This window comes from Solea senegalensis, linkage group LG1 (assembly GCF_019176455.1).
Source record: "Solea senegalensis isolate Sse05_10M linkage group LG1, IFAPA_SoseM_1, whole genome shotgun sequence".
Classification (NCBI taxonomy): Eukaryota; Metazoa; Chordata; class Actinopteri; order Pleuronectiformes; family Soleidae; genus Solea; species Solea senegalensis.
In genome coordinates, this window is record NC_058021.1 from 23,937,316 (window position 1) to 23,954,852 (window position 17,537).

A 17,537-nucleotide genomic window follows, 5' to 3' on the forward strand; every position below is an offset into this window, starting at 1 on the left:
CGCATATATTGAGTCTTTCCCTGTTTTAGCCCTCACACACAGTGGTGTGAAGACCTGTTGTGTCCTTTATCATTCCAAACCATACCATACTGTATCACACCAAACTGTACCATGGTGGAAACATGGCTCAGGGGAACCCCAACCCTCGGGTTACAAGCCCAATTCCCTTCCACTCAGCCATGGGCTGCTATCGCTGTGACATTCATTTAGTTTCATAGCAACCTCATAGTATCTTTAGTATTTCAAAATTACAAAAATATAAGACTTTATTTTGAAATTAGGTGTGGCAGCTGTATTTTGTAGCTTATTCTTTGGTATTTTATTTTGAAATACATTCTGACGTCTTTTTGCCCATGAGTGATACAACCAACAATATTTGTTGAAAATCTTTTTCAAAAATGTGGACAGTGTAGTCTCTAAATCATTAGATTCAGTTGTTAAATTCAACCATTAAATATTAGTTTTCTCTTATGTGTAATTTGTTTCCCCTAGACGAGCTAATTTAAATTCTACCACTATATGGTGTCATTAAATGACTCAACATCAACAAAGTCTACATAAAGGATAATAATAAAGTGATCAATGACTTGATTTTTAGGGCCTGAGTACTCACTGTGAGGACTTATTGGAATTCCTGGAATTTAAACATTTTTCCTTTCGAAGTGATCTTAGCCCTAAATGTAAACATAATTCTAACCCTAACCCCAACCCCAAGTCTCAACCCTGGAAAAGCCCTTTTAAGTTCAGACATTTTTCAAGACATTTTTGCTAATTAATCATTTATGTATACAATATTTACGCTTTCAACTTTATTGAAAAAACAATTAAATTAAATTAAGAGGTAACATGACAGGGACAATAAATAATAATTGCAGTACTAATAATAATAAAAATAGTGTTTACAACATCAGTTAAAATAATACATTAAGACAGTGATTCTGAAAGGTTTTATACCAAGTACTACCTGAGAAAATATTGAGCAACATCATTATTACCAACATTAAAATACAGTGGTGTAAATAGGCCGAGCAGTCAGCTACAGACTTGGCACATGAGGGAGATTTATTCCTAATAAGATAATTTGCTCGCTCATCATTCTCCTCTTCCTCGCATATACTTCACACACTGGTATAGTGAAATTAGATTAACATGGAGCAAGAGATATGGTGACTCTAATTATTATTTATTTATTTATTTGTATTTGTTTTATTTTCTATGCATTCCTGTCTTAATTCTTCAGCTCCACTCCAATCACATACCCTGGTATATAATACAGTAGAACAGTTTTTCTGATGTTCCTCCAAGTAACACCAGAGGAAGCTCACGTACCACTGGTGGTACATGTACCACAGTTTGAGAACCAAAATTGACACAATATCAAAATAGTATTAAAAGTATGCGACTAAGGGGGTTTCTTCTTTGAAGAGATCTGAGTGGAGTTTAATTAATACTCTTATTTGTATTGACAAATGTTAAAGTGTTATATGTTCTTTGAATTCCATGAGAAAGACGATACAAATACCAGAAAATGTACATTTGTGAATGTGATATGTGCCATATAAAACCACTCTGTCCCTCTTTGTTTTCCCTCAACTTTATAAAGAAAAATCTTGAACATTGTACATGAAACATACATGTACTCAGATCCAACAGTGTCAAGATAAGTGCAAAATTTAAATTCACAATTCACTAGATTAAAAAAAATAGTTTTTTATACTCCCATTTGTAGTGACAGATTTTAAAGTGCTAGTATATTCTTTAAATGTCATCAGAAAACCCGTGAAATTGGAGGAGATTCCAGAAAACTTGCATTCGTGTACATGTGAAACTTGCAGCAAGATTCCCCTAACGTGGTTCAACGTCAGACGTCATCGCGCTCTTTACGTCCTTCGTGCCCAACGAACGTCATGACGTCACCACGCATCGTTTCCAAACAATGCTCAAGGAAAAGCCACGTTGGCGATCCACACTGTAGTGAAGTCCACATTTTGAGGGCAGAAATAACGCAAGGACGTTAGCTCCTCGCACGCTCTGGTTCCTTCTCGCCTCTGACGCCACATCGGAGCCGAGATGTCATCACCGCCGAAGGAGAAAATCGAAACGAAAGGAGGACATCCCCCTGCAGGTAAAGCTCCATGAGCTGCTTCTGCTGCTACTGTTTGTAAAAAGCTTCCTATAAGTCCACTAGGCCTCTGCTTGTGCACAGTGTTGTGTGTGTGGGGAAAGAAAAAAAGAATCACATGACGATGATTAACAACCCTGATGCAGCGAGTGGACGTGTCTCGACCACGCTCAAGTGGAATTAATGTGCTGTGTTTGCTAGTTTTTCCTCACTTCCTGATCAGAGTGACACCTTGAAGCAGTAAACAATAACGTGTTGTGGTGATTATATTGAGGGTTTTCTGGCCCACAGTGTTACAGATTGGGTGGTGACGTGGAGGTCAGAGGCTCCAGTTTTGTGGATGTTAGCTATAGGGGGGAGAAGAAGGAGAAAAAACAGGAGATAAGGTGTACGTGGACATGAGCTGCGTGGACGTGCACGAGGCCACAGCAGCTGCACCACTGATAGCACAGTACGATTACAAATGCCCCTTGGCACACAACCTGTAATTAGTGGGTGGCCCAGTGAACACAGCAGCATGCAGGTATGTCACTGTGCAGTTATGAGCTCTGCATGGATGACATTCATTATAGTACTGTACAGTACTATTCAAACTATCCACTGCAGTCCTTCATTACCCTCTGCTCTATTCCTATTTATTTGTCAGTTTGTTAAACATGGACAAAAAGTCTAATCCCTTGTATGTGCACTCATACTTGGCTAGAAAAGCTGATTCTGAATTCTGATTCTGATTCTGGATTCATTCTTATGAGCTGGTCTGGAAATGTGATACACGCGATTCACTTCATTGTCCTCGTGGTGAAGTCCATTTTGGGCTCTGCGTTCATCACAATCAATAAATGCAAACGACACATATGACAGTTACTAATGAAATGAATAGAATAACCAAACATAACATTAATACTGTAGCTATTCAGTTGCCACGTATTGCGCAGACCCTCATATTGCACTCCAGATGGTATGGCACAGAAATGAACAGCATACTGCCACAGACAGATCTTCATGTCTGTGGCAGAATCTCATTTAAAAATGCTCAACTAAAAAGGCTTTTGAAATGATTCAGTTGACATTGTGGTACTCTGTGTCTTCCCTGTATTCACAGTGAAGGACTTGGGATGGATCGTTCACTATTCTCCATACTCTTAGGACACACTGCTCTGAAATAGTTTAGAAGGAATCAACCCTTCTGTTATTTTCAGAACTTTGCCAACACTGTAATTTTAGTGCTAAACCTCAGTTGTGGAGTTCAGGGTCAGTCACTATCCCACTATGTTGTGCAATGTAAGAAAGAACATGGTTTCATTTGTTGAGGAAAATGACTTGTGACTCAAAACTTTTTTTGAGGCTTGTCTTTGTGTTTTAAAAGTGAATTCTACTGCAAAAGAAACATGATTGTTCAGCAGTTTCATGGGATAAATACTTCTTGTCCCCACCTGTGCCTGCGCTGCTGCTGTATTCACTGGAGCTGCAACTAATGATTATTTTCTCGATTAATCGTTTGGTCCATCCATAAAATATCAGAAAGAAGAAAAAAAAAATGTTGATCGGTATTGGTTTAACCTGGACCTGATGATGTTCTCAAATGTCTTGTTTTGTCCACAAACCAAAATGAATGATTTGTTTGTTATCCAGAGCAAAGAATCAAACAAAAGCACTCATCTGAACTCATTTATAATGACCCGTAATTCAAACCCACCCCTGCGAGCGCACGCTGCTGCAGCCCCCAACACTCCCCCAATACTCCACAAATGTCATGGTTTTCTTTACTTTATGAACTATTTTAACAATTGTTATATTATTAACAGTGCTGCTAGTGTTAGAGTATTAATGACATACAACAGCCAGTCAGTCAGTAGAGTGGTGTGAAATAAAAACCACTCCGACTTCTTGTTCTTTATCTAAATTATAATAATGTTACATCCAGTGCCATTTGTCAGTGCAAACAGCTTTTCTGATTTCTGGTCTTATTATATTATTACCCACTCATGTGCAGTAGGCTTGCATGTTATCCTCACTGCAGCTGACACTATCATTTGATGCCCTGCATATAACCTTTAATCCCACGTTCGAATTTCAAACAAAAAGTGAAAAGAAAAGTTACGCACTGCAGCTTTAATTGTCCAAACGCTCAAGTGTTTGTTTCATAGGGGAACCCTGGTATTCCCATATTATTGTAAATGTCTCCTGCACTAAACACTTGTGAGCTCTTGAGATAATTTTGTCCATTAAGTAATCAAGAGAGTGTGTGTGTGTGTGTGTTTGTGTGTCACAGTGAAGGCAGGAGGTATGAGGATAGTGCAGAAGCATCTGCCACCTGCTGTCCCAGAACCGCTGCCGAAAGAAGAAGAGGAGGAGTATGCCAGCAGCAGGTAATACACCCACGCAGTCATGTAAAATGGACAACCAGTTAAGACACACCCACTTACTGATATTGTAAGTTGGTCACACCCATACAAACTACACACCAAGCAGCAGAACAATTGCAGTGTTGTTACTTTCCCATAGGGCGATGAACTGCGTGAGATTTTGCCGCAGACCTGTTGCATTGATGGCAGATTCAGTAAACAACATAATGAGGGTATAATTACAGTATTAACTTCAGCAGCGTCTTTCAGCTGTTGCCATTGTTTGCTGCAAGCAGCCTCAGATTGTATGTTTGCATTCTCTGTGCATTATTGTTTCTCTTGTCGCTCCTGTTTCTTCCATCTATAGTTTGTACTGATGTCGCATAGGGATGGTGCAAGGTGCCGTTTCTTGTGTGTGTAATTTTGTGCAACATATTTTATTTGGTCATATTTTTCTTTCCGTTTGCGTCGTGTACCGGCTGCGTAGTATGTGTAGTTTTTGTATTACTGTGAGAAATGCCTGTCTCTGCATACACAATGACAGTTTAAGGGGAAACTAATAATGACATAATGGCATTTTTTGCTGAAATCTATAGTTTATAAATGCTTGAGGCTCTACTGAAACAATCTGTGCACATGGTACACAAAGTGCATTTAGAGCGTGTCTCAAATCAGTTTAGATCGAACCTCCGTGAAAGAAACCACCATGTACGATGTTGATTTCTTTTCTCTTTTTTTCAATAACCAGTATTGATTTCTGCCAGGGAAAATTGATAGACCAAGATACACACACTTGCCATACTCACCTACATCATGTCGCCTCAACATTCACGGAGGCCCCTCACCTGTGTGTGTGTGTGTGTGTGTGTGTGTGTGTGTGTGTGTGTGTGTGTGTGTGTGTGTGTGTGTGTGTGTGTGTGTGTGTGTGTGTGTGTGTGTGTGTGTGTGTGTGTGTGTGTGTGTGTGTGTGTGTGTGTGTGTGTGTGGATTCAGGTGGCATTTTCACACCACATATCTTTTTGTGTGTATATTAATGAGAGGTGATAAACGAGGAGTGACAAGCAGTGTATAGCAATAAGTAAGGTTCAAGAACATAGCCAGCTGTCCAGAAATGTTCTGTGCGTGTATGTCATGCATGTATCCTCACACCTATGATAAATGATGTAGCATGTGATGCTCCACTTCTCGCTTTGCCAAGATAAGTGACAGTAATAGTCTAAACGCAGTCTAAAGGTTTAAAAACAGACCTGGTTGCTTTTAAATTTACATGGTTTCTGTTACATAATTACATTTTTACCTTTTTATAATGTAAGGTTTAAGTTGAACTGCTTTCAGTAAAAACCTTAAAAATATGTGTAAAAAGTGGGTCTTCTCCATAGTGTTTGCCCTCGCCAACGCCATTGTGTCATTTGTTCTGCTCCGACAAAAGTACTGCAGTCTGACTAATCGGACTATGAATCGCATTATCCAGGTATATTAGTCTGACTAAGAAGAGCTCAATTTAAGTTGGACTAACTTGTTTACATGACATTAAGAAAACCGAATTATTGTCTTAGTCTGACTAAAATCGGACTTTTGTGGCTCGGGGTAAAAACAGAAACTACTTTCACTAGAAGTAATCCCAGAGTACCTCTCGTCACAAAAACACTTGAATGACACCAGATAATCTATAAAGTATCATCTTTTTCCCTCACTTTGTCTCATGCTTATCGTCACACTCATAGCTAGAGTCACTTTTTACTGTTTGAATTTGGGAACGGGCCCAGATATTCACATTGATGGATTCCTGTCAGGCATCTGAGATCCAACAAAAAGTCTCTCTCTTGAGTCTTTCGACATTTCACAAACAGTAAGTACACAAATGTGGCCGTCACAGATTGATTGCACCCCAATCTGGGGAAAGTAAACTGTCAGTGAGTGAAAAGTCATGTGGGAGCGTGAGTGTCGTGTCAAACTAGGCCTGTCTTGGTTTGTCTCAGTTGTAGCACATACTGATCAGGGTGTGACCACCATTCCGCACAGTTAAACATGCACTTTCTCATTTTATTGCATTGTGTCAGCAGACATGATGAAGTCTTACTGTACAACAATAAAAGCAACTTTAAATTCCTTGAGCCTCACGTGATGTTGTAAACTTTATTAATCAACTTTCAGGTGTCAAAGCAAAGCACCCTGCTGCTTTTTATGATTTGATTATCTCCTTCCTCTCACTTTAAAAGTGATGAATGTGTTATGAAAAGCTTCACTGGTGGAGGATTTAGGCAAAGGCAAAATGCCTTATTTGTAATTTCACTGTAGAAATTTGTGGGTTGAAATATCCGACTAAACTCTAAGGGGTTTTTGACATCACGGTTCGGTACATTTTCAATTGGGAAAGAAATGTTTTTCATTTATTAACAAGTTTAAATGACTAAACACACTCAACTGTAAGCATAACAGTGGCTAATTGCCCATAATGTCCTGAACGAAGGACGTGTAAAATAAATAATATTGCTGTATCTACTGCAAACAAAACTTAAAGGTGAACGTGAAGGTTTCCAAATAAATACGCGTAATAATAAAATAAAGAGCAATTCTAGTGCAGCATGTAGAAAACATTTATTTTTAACTTGACATTCAGTTAGTGTCTCAGTCATTACATTTTCAACCCATATATATCTTAATTTGTTATATATGAAAGGGAAGCCATGACAAGAAAAAGAGATTTATCCAAATTCTTAATAAAAACTGCTTGAATGTCACAGGGTTTCTGCATTTGCACAGATTTTGCGCGTGTACCCGATGATATCCACATTTCAAATGAGTTATCGTGTTCGACCAAAGTAGTTCACCATGGAACAGAGCTGACGGAGATCGGTGGCTTCTCACTTGCATTCTCCATCTGTGCTAACGTCAGATGTTAAAACTCGCGCTAGTGTCAGTTGCTTTAACGGGTCGACGACAACATGCGAGACTTGGCAATAGTGCACCGCTACCTAGTAAACTGGCTGTTTTGGGGGTTTTTTAGACGCTGCTGTCAAAGAAGAGGAATCACACATTAAAAATAATTACACGAGCACAGGGAACACATTTTAAATGGGCCCCAGTCTTGATACGCTCCTTTTGGCCTGATGTTTTATCATGCGTCCGCTCATCCCAAAAAATATGCCGAGTACCATTGATAAATACAGTGAAACTCACCTACACACACACACACACACACTCTGTCCCTGTATGTGTCAGACTGATGGACGTCAAGCAGGTGGCTACTGGGTAAATTTCACATTAGTAGCAGCCAGTGAAGCGTTGTAGTCAAGGGAACACCTGCCGCACCACATCTAGCTGAGATGGACAGATGGGGCGAGAAGGGAGAGATAGGTGGCTGGATGGGGGGACGACGAGAAGAAGGGATTATTATGGTACATAGGATAAGTAAGGGGGTGCCGTGGTCATGTGAGGACACAAAGAGGCATTAGCCGGTAAGAGGGGAGTAATTGTAGCAGAAAGGTGACTGGATACAGACAAGAAAGGGTAAATTAAAGCAAACTGGTGTTCCAGCAGAGGCTTCTCTCCCACTAACTGTCAGGTGAAATGTTTTTTTCTCAAGTGCTCCAGGCACAAATCTACTGATTATTTAGGCAAAGTGTCTTTTTCTCTATAAAAATGTGATGTTCTATTGAGAGTTAGAATCAGGAGCGGGAAGAAAGGCAAGTCGGTAAAGCAGCGAAATAAATAATAATACATTTCATTTTGTGGCGCCTTCACTTTACAAGGAATTGTTAAACATTCTGTAATATATACAACCGTGCAATAAACTCAGTATTAAGTGAATTATGTCACCAGATGGAAAATGATCAGCGTGACTGTGCCAGTTTAAACAGTTGGAACAAAAGATGGAACATGGATTTTTTTCCTCATGTCACAAGATATTTCTCATTTTAAAGGGAATAAAGCGAGCAGCTGTTAGTTTTGATTAAATTTATTGACTGTTTTTTATTCGTTATTTTATGTGTGTGTGTGTTGTCATGGATTAAGTTCTTACACCTGACAGAAAGAGCACTCCTAATTTTCTTGTATGGTTTTTAATGACACGATGGATGGGATTATCAGCTCAGCTGAAATGTTAATAAACCGAGTGCCTCTTCGCTATAAAGATGTGATTTAGCTTCGTGGTGGATGTGCTCCTTTCTCAGAACAAGAGTGGATGCTGCTGTATGTTCTTGTATTTGTTAACTGCTTCGGACCTTTGACCAAAACCTGGTCCTAATGAGGCAATAATAATCATTTCTGAGGACCTGGTTAAGTTTAGGGCTAATATTTGGATTGTGTTGAGGTTTAGGATTATACATTAACTGGTTATGGTGAAGATTAGGGATGACTCTTTGTTTAGGCTGTCCAAGGGAAGTAATTGCAGTGTCCTAAGAACACTAGCTGTGCAGACCTGTGTGTGTGTGTGTTTCAGGATAACACTGCGCATGTACACGGTCTGTAGGAGCTGTAGTTAAAAGTGCAGTATGCTGACAGCTCATGGTGAAAGTTAAGAGGAGAGAGAAGGAGGAGGTGGAGGATGTGGAAGAAAGACAGGCAACAGGCATACGTTTCCATAGCAACCACTGCCTCGCCCACGGCAACAAAATTTCAGCTCTGCTGAAGCATAGTGGGAGATGGGTGGGGTGTCGGTTATAATGCCAAATAAATACAGAGTAGGAGAAGCAGACAAATGCATTTGTGAACATGTCACTTTTTAAGTTATGCGTGCAGATTTGCATTCGGTGTCTCCCGCCCTCTTTTTCTCTCTCCGTCTTTCCTCTCCTTTTTTCCTCCAACTCCTCTCCTCTCTCCTGCCACAAAGGCAACTCCTTCCCGGGATTCCTTAAAGTTCTCTACTGCCCCCTGCAGGCGAATCTCCTTCCCTCCCGGTGCAGAGCCAGCCCGGTTTTCCCCCTCACAGAACAGCAACTGCTGTCGCTTTTGGTTTGTCTGTGTGTGTCTGACCTTTTCGAGGCTGTGCGTACAATTTCACCAGGGATGTTTAAAATTGTGTCAGGGGCACAATCATGTGATGAATGCTTTTGTGCTGTGGATCCAGATTAATGTGTTCAGGCCTGATTTTGTGAATCACTGACTAAAATATGCCATGTGTTATCTCTGCAGGATCCTGATACAGTTTTTATTGAACCACCAGCCTGATTTTTCTGTCTGACTGAAATGACTAAAAAAAAAATTAGAGTTTGAAAGGAGTTGGAAGGAATCTCTCTGACAGTATTATACCATTACTCATGTCTTTTTTCTGTCTAGATGTGTTTTTTCTTCCCAAAAACCAGTACAATTTTGAGAGTAACATACCTATCCTTCCTCAGGATTATTTTTTTTTATTATTTTATAATGGAAATAGACATTTTTCAGAGCAAAAGCATGGTGTGATAGCACAGTATGGTGGACACTGTCTCACTGTGTGAATATATGTCCAAATAAGAGTGTCTCACTCTGCCAGATTTCACTGTAGGTGCTCCTGGAACTGAAGCAGCTACTGTACATAATGTCAAGCATGGTGTGGAGGACAAGTATATATAAATATGCAAACTGCATTGTTGTTATCAAGTATGTTTACAACCCTGTTGGAATAAACCTGGGACCCTGAAATGCCAGCACACGTCATCAGTTAGCGATCAAGTGTGATACCTCTGCCATGCTTCACGGCAGCCAACGAGATGAGATCGATATTAAACCTTTTATCAGGTGTGTTTTTTTTTTTTTATTCATCTTTATTTTATAAATAAATCCCCTGTTAACTCTGCCTCTTGCATTTGCAGAAAAACTACTTAACAAATGGATTTGTAGTGTTGTAGCCAGGATTGATATGAATGAGGAACACATTAATACAAACTGCTGTAGTGAAGTGCAGGGATTTCCAAAGTGTGGGCTGCAACCTCCCAGTGGATTCTGAAAGTATTACATGTGGGATGTGAAAGGTCATTTAAAAAAAATAGTGGGTTTGCAATTACATTTATGTGGCTGGATCATTTTGTACTATTCACAGTACATTTATGAAAGTTCAAATGTTATTTTCTGCCTGGGAATACATAATAAATATGGAAATACTGAAGCCTATAGTGTAATGTGTCGATCACAGGTGTGATTTTAGGTTTTGGTGCACTGCAGATGATTTTGGGAATGATATCGTTCAATTAATTCAATTTCTAACTTAAAAAAACGTAGAGGTGTGGGCAAGAAATCCATGTTGACATATCCTGTTGTTATTTCCCATCCACTGTGTTGTGGTGTATCCTCATTGGATACCATGGAAGCGGAACCTTTGGTTACATAGAGCTCTCTGATTGGACAGAGGGTGGTGGGGGGTGGAGAGTGGAGGGGTAAATGGCGATGACATGGTGCATTCTGTAAGCAACCTGTCAAAACTCTTTTCACACCCTCACTTTGAAAGTAAATGGATCAGGTGGCATATCAATCCGAGAAGGTTATGTTATGCGTGAGAATGATTGCTTATATAAGAGATACAGGGTGATGGACCCATGTCTCATCTCCAAGATGTAGGCCATTTGAAGCGACCGTATGTTTGTGTGTGTGTACTTGTGTCGGTGATCCCTTTAGGGCCTTTTTTTGCATAAATACTGACCGTGTCAGGACCAGTGGTCCTCATGGAGACCAACACTGGGTCCTAATGAGGCAGAATCTCATTTGTGAAGAACTAGAAGTCCAAGATTTGAGTTGTGGTTCTGTCATGTGTGTAGGACCTGTCAAAATTGATATCATTATCTCGATTTAATAAAAAGTCGTCTCTCTCGAAAATGTCTCAACACAACATTGTAATGAGATTATGAGACAATAGATGTCTGTAATTTCTCCTCCCGACTTGTGCAAAGTAAATATTCTGATTGGGATAAATAGCAGAAGGCTACTCTGTGCCAAGATGTTGATTGCAGAGATGGCTAATCATCCGATCTGTGATTAAGAAGAAGGAAAAAAAAAGTTGTGCATGAATCCTAAAATAAATCCTGACTTCACAAGCAGATGTTTTGGAATGTGTTCGGACTCTGGCTGCTGAGGGCCGCTGCCAGAAACTTTTAATCTTCTCAACACATTTAGGTTATTAATGAGGTAAGCATTAAGTTGGACATGCTTGCTCTTGTAACTAATGTCTTTGACTGGAGTTTTGAAGGTGGCCACCACCACAACTGTACTCCTGTGCCGGGGGGGGGGCGGCGATGCCATAAATTTAGACACTGCTCGTTTGTCATGTCAAGGTCGATACTTACCTAGGGTTCCACATTTTTCCTCCTCATTTTTTCTCTGCCTCTGTCCCTTCCTCTACGTTCTGAATGAGTGCCCACCTCCCTCTTTTTTTTTTTCTCCTCTCACTCTATATACTGAAAAGTATATAGGTATATCAGTATTTTTGCTCCTGTGTCACCTTCCCATCACACTCTATTCCCTCCTTTGTCTGCTTGACCTGTCATTACCTCTAATCCCCCCCTTTCTTCTTATTTTTTCCCTCTCCTCTCGCTTCCCAAATCCTTTTTTTGTAAACCTCTTCCTCTATTACTCTCTTTTCCAGCTTTCTGTCGCCTCCTTCCCTCTCTCCTCTCATGCTTTCCATCCAGCAGCTGTGAGTCCCACTGTTTGGCCAGGATGAATGGGAGCTATTTAAGCTTCTGGCAGGTCCATCCGTGTGTGTGTGTGTGTGTGCAAGTGCGCATGTGTGTGAAACTCAGGTTTTTTTGCGACATGTGAGAAAGCTTGTGCCATGTTGTTGTTTTTTTTTAATGTATCCAGATTAACTTGTAAATGTTGCCTGAACCTGCATGGTTAGTTACACACACACACACACACACACACTCATACACACACACACACGGTCAACACAAAGTAAAGCTCAAGGCACACCCACGTCTCTGCTTACACTCCTTCATGATATGACTCTAAAGATAACTGTTATTCTTCCTTTTTTTTTATCTCTTTCTCCTTTAGTCCACCAAAGGTACCCGTCATTGTGTCGGGAGTGGTTACAAAGGTAAGAGGTCCACACCCACACCAGTAGCATTGAAATTAGTGTTAAGGGACTGAAGTTTATATCTGGATTGTGCACTCTGTGTAGAGAAAACAATGGGGAATAAAATGACTCACTGTGGCAACCGTTAAGGCTTGCAAAATACCCTTAACACTCATTTAAATTGAATTGCATGCCACTATTTTATATAATAAAAATGTTATGTAGCATTTGACTGTACATGTGTGGTTTTAAATCTCTTACATAACCTTACAGTAAGTGTGTGTGCTTTAAAAACTGACCATGTGTGGTTTTAAATCTCTTACATAACCTTACAGTACAGTGTGTGTGCTTTAAAAACTGACCTTGACTGTGTGTGTGTGTGTGTGTGTGTGTGTGTGTGTGTGTGTGTGTGTGTGTGTGTGTGTGTGTGTGTGTGTGTGTGTGTGTGTCGGACGAGGCTGACTGTTTGCAGAAGATTGTGGTGATATCAGCAAGGTGGCAGGCATCCCATTTATCCCCCCGATCCTTCTCTAGAGTTCCCATTTGGCCCCTATCACTGCCATCAAGCGCTGCACAAAGCCTCAGAAAAAGCCTCACAGGAACAAAGTGAAACACTTTGTGGTCTAAAGTTAAATAAATAAAACATTTCCCCAGCTCTGTATTTTACATATGTTTCTCTTTGGACGGTAGATTCAGACTGCGGCTTTATAATGCTTTTGTGTATTAAACATTACATGTATTAAACTTACTTCTTTTCTCCGAGCCAAGATCATACAGATATAAAATATCCATTTACAGTACATTACTCCAAAAATGACACAATATTAAAGGAAGCTGGACAATATTCATAAAAATCCACAATGTATTGACTGAGGAGAAGTACTGAAGCGTTCCGTCTTCATATTAACTTTTTTATTTCATCGTTTTAATACATTTTCAGTGCGATGTACAGTATGTGTGTGTGTGTATATATATATATATATATATATATATGTATATATATATATATATATGTATATATATGTGTACTTTCCATCTGAACAAGTAAGTAAGTATATATAAAAAAAAAAGTATCACATTACTTGTTCAGATAGTAAGTTCAGCCATGTACTAGAATGGCGAGAATAAAGTTGGAAACATGACTAGTAGCCAGTCACAGCGCTTCTATTCACAGTGTTCCTCCGTAATAGAGTTAATTTGTCTCGTTTCTCTCCCGTGCCTTTTCATCACCGGGATGGAGATAAAGGGAAGGTTTGAGCCTCGGAGATGAGACGGAAGGGCAAATGGAGGTCAGGTCCATCCACATCCCATACAGTTAGCCATGGAATTGGCTTTAAATGAGAGAAGCACACACTGTCAATGTTCTATGCCCACCTGCACACACACACACAGTGAAAAGGGACAAAACTAACTCACACATACAGAGAGGATTAGGGTCAAGCAAGGATGGGGTGGGTGAGTCAAGTTCAGGAAAAGGCTTAGAGACTCAGCTGATGTGTGTTTCCTTATGTGTGCATTTATAGAGCTTTGGTTCAATTGCTTTTATATAATTTAGCTTCACATGAACCAGAGTCCGTAATACACATACTTAAGTAAAGACTCAAATCCAGGATCGCAGACCAAAACTATTAAACTGCTAATAATTATGCTGCAAAATATTGTGTTGAAGGTATGCTCATCATAAATGCTGCCTCTAAGCCACTTTACATTGCATTTAAATGCAATTTTTCACACCCACGTATATGTGTAACATTGAGGAAGTAAGAAAAGAAAAAAACCTGTCACATAGAGAGTAGAAGAGTAAGAAAGAGAGGGATAAACATGAAAGAGAAATAAGTGATGGAAGTTTCAGATTAAAATTCTGTCTTCCTTTTGTGGAGGATCAAATTCCTGCCTGATCCGATTTGATCAGCGAGTCTGTTTATGGGCATTTTGCTTGGAACGAGAGATTGAGGTTGCGCAGCAGATGAGCCAGATAAGTGCTGTGCCCTTTGTCCATTTTAGGGATTTCCTGGTTGTCGTGATTTTTCAGGGAAAACTAATTTAAATATGGGCCAAAATGTCCACCCTACTTAGACACTAATTTTCATTACATACGTGCTTTTATAAACCAATATTAGGGCAGTAACAATAAATATTATGAGTATTTTTTGTCGTGTTTTTTTTTTTTGCATTAGTTGAATTACTCTGCTACACTGCTTTGTCCGCAATGTCAAATATTGACATGGAGCAACTTACTGGTAACAGTTTCATCACCGTCACCACACTGTTCAGTCATATGTTTGTAGTAGATGTACAGATAATATAAATGTCCTGCTGGACCTGATTTAATCTTGTCTGGGGTTTTCAGCATTGAATCCTGTCCCCCCCACGTAAATCAATATGACTGATAATAACTGATTACTTTCTCTGGTTTTATATGTTTTTCTTTTATAAATGTCAACATGTCAATGTCATTTTAGAAATGGTTTCATCTTCATAGACTCATATGATTGAACTCATTTTAATGCTAGGGCTGTGGCTGTTGTGCTTTTCCATGCACAGTGTAGTGGAGCGCCACCATCTAATTTCAATGTGCACTACTGTCCTTGTAACAGGAGAGAACTAGTGGCGAATTGATTTATTGAATGAAGTGTGTCAGACTGGACTATGCCAGGTGGCAATATGCCCCTGTTTCAGCTTGTTAGAATTAGCCGCTTTTTGGTTGGCCGCTACGCTACGTTAAGTTACGTTATAGACCAAAATGTCCCTTTACTGGTGGCTAGTTAGTTGTATGGCTGAGCAATTAATCCAAACTTGTGTTTAAATTGCGATCATCATATAAAAACAATATCATCAAAACAGAACGGGAGCTTTTATTCTGAAAATTACACTTTTACTGTTATGTTCAGTGGAATCCATGGGTTTAACACACAGTGTAAATAACGATAAAGACAATATAAAGGTAAATTCAAAATGTTGTGTTTAAATCCCCTTTTTTTAACATGTTCATGCAAGTTTAAGTCATTTAATAATTGTTCAGTAGTACTATTCCAAGTCTCCCTAACGTCTATAAACTGGAAATATATTTAACTCTTTAAGCTGATCAAGCATAAATTTGGTCTCCTCATCAGTCCAAATTGTAAAAGCCTGATTTTCCTTGTTTTTCTTGCTGATGTCGCTGCTTTCTGTCAGATTTCAGTCTGATTTAAAGTACATGTACAATAGTAATTTACTCATAACCACATTATAACACAGTAAGTTGTTGTCTTTCCAATGTCATGCAAACATACTGACCAACATTGCCGGTTCTGTTTGCACTCCCATGTCCTGATGACTGACTGATTTGTGTTCAGGGTGATCGGGACTTCACCCCGGCCGCTGCTCAGGTGGCACACCAGAAGCCTCAGCCTGGTGTCCCCAAGCTGCCCTCTGCTCAGCACATCAACCAGCACATCCACCAGCCCCGCAAGTGAGCCAGGCAGCACGCTACCGTGGCTATGCTAACTCCACCAGCCGGCCTTCCCCAATGGAACACACAGGATGCAGATGTTTCCCCCTCTAGGCACAGATCTCCTCTAAATAATGACAGTAATTTTTTTTTTTTATCAGGCTGTTTCTTCAAATATGCAAGGAATTTGACAGCAGCAGATGTGTAATGGTAATATTGTCACTGTAGAAGACTCGCTCTTAACGCACCTGCTCTTATTGTTGCTGAACATTTATATTCTGCAATTGTGGGTCCACTCCTTACATGAGATTGCTGCAGAAGTTGTCTAGTCTTAAGATGGTGTAAAGGGGCAGGGAGGGGTCTTCTACAGTGACTATATTTCTCAGATTATACAGTATATATATATATATTAGAACTTGATCTTAGATCTGAGTCTGTGGAAGAAACTCTGAATCCACCTGTATGCTGACCAGTACCGTGTTGCCACAACCAGCCGATCACCACAATTTGTCAATCAGGCCAACTCGCCAACCAATCACGCCGCGGTGATGCGCCGGGGCCCAATGACCAAAAGAACCAAGTTAACCGTTTTCACCCTAAACCAAAAACATGGATAGAATTGTTTATTCGGAATCACGTTTGACTGTTGCCAAAGTGCACGTGTGCAGCAAGGACCAGAGAGAGTAAAACTAGACGGTAACATGAGAGCGTGAACCAGTTATTAACCCAAATGCTGCGGTTACAGCAGCATTGACAAGCATTCCAGATGATTTATCAGATTGCAATTGAAGATGAGTTAATATACTCCGCTTTACATGTGCCCCGCAAAGGGAACAAATTAGATTAAAACAGGACCTATTTTTCTCTAACGATACAGTATATTGCATGTCTTAATGTCCCACTCTAAATCCGTTGCTGCAGTTTCCTCCTCTTGCCTGTATTTGACAGAGGTTCCATTGGCTCTCCTCGCAGTGTTAAGTCATTTTAGTGCAAACTCGACCTGCTGCGTCGTAAAAGTCGACAGCTTTTACAAAACGCACACCACCCTTTTCCTTAATCACATGTCCCCTTCCACTTAAGTGTCATTTGTGACAACAATAACGTTCAGGTTTCCAGGAAAAAATTAAAGAAAATTTACCTTGCCAAGAATGACTGATCTTGTGTTAATTTAATGAAGTTAAAAGAGTTTTATTTTTTTTTCTCAGTTCTTTTTTTCATGAGAAAATTGTTCAAATTGTACAAATCTTTAGTCATTAGGTGGACTTTGGTAGTAGGTGTGGTTGTCATAGTAAATAAAGATATAGACTATCTTGGAAAATTTGCCTTTGTTTGATTGAAATGACGAACGGACCAAACTCGAAAGAGTTGAGTGGTTATGAAATTAAATAAACCGGTTTCTTGATGGCTCCAGTGATACAGTGCGGCGTTATCCACACTTGAAAGAAACAATTTCTCGCATACTGTACATCCTCCTCGTCTGGAGTACCTGAACATCCCATGGTGAATTAGCACCTCACTCTGAGGGATTAGGGCTCAGCTGGCGTTTTCAAATGAAACAGAAGCATCTCTCCAAGAGCTGTCTGCTGTTTTTCCCCCTTCGGCGCACACGCACACACACACTCCGCGCACCAGGTGTTGGTGCGTGTAATC

At 39.9% G+C, this 17,537-nt stretch overlaps 1 protein-coding gene across 1 annotated transcript; it reads left to right on the top strand.

The window, feature by feature from the left end:
- Positions 1 to 1,900: 1,900 nt before the first annotated feature.
- On the top strand, positions 1,901 to 17,205 carry LOC122767200 (death-associated protein). Its single transcript, XM_044022609.1, has 4 exons — positions 1,901 to 2,125; positions 4,395 to 4,491; positions 12,436 to 12,478; positions 15,793 to 17,205. Exons 1-4 carry the CDS (start codon positions 2,071 to 2,073, stop codon positions 15,910 to 15,912), a joined length of 315 nt encoding a protein of 104 aa, XP_043878544.1. The 5' UTR covers positions 1,901 to 2,070; the 3' UTR covers positions 15,913 to 17,205.
- The last annotated feature ends 332 nt before the right edge of the window (positions 17,206 to 17,537 follow it).

Coding starts and splice junctions, on each gene's coding strand:
- LOC122767200 (XM_044022609.1), top strand. CDS start 2,071: ATGTCATCACCGCCGAAGGAGAAAATCGAAACGAAAGGAGGACATCCC. Junction 2,126..4,394: donor AGGAGGACATCCCCCTGCAG/GTAAAGCTCCAT, acceptor TGTGTGTCACAG/TGAAGGCAGGAGGTATGAGG. Junction 12,479..15,792: donor TGTCGGGAGTGGTTACAAAG/GTAAGAGGTCCA, acceptor ATTTGTGTTCAG/GGTGATCGGGACTTCACCCC.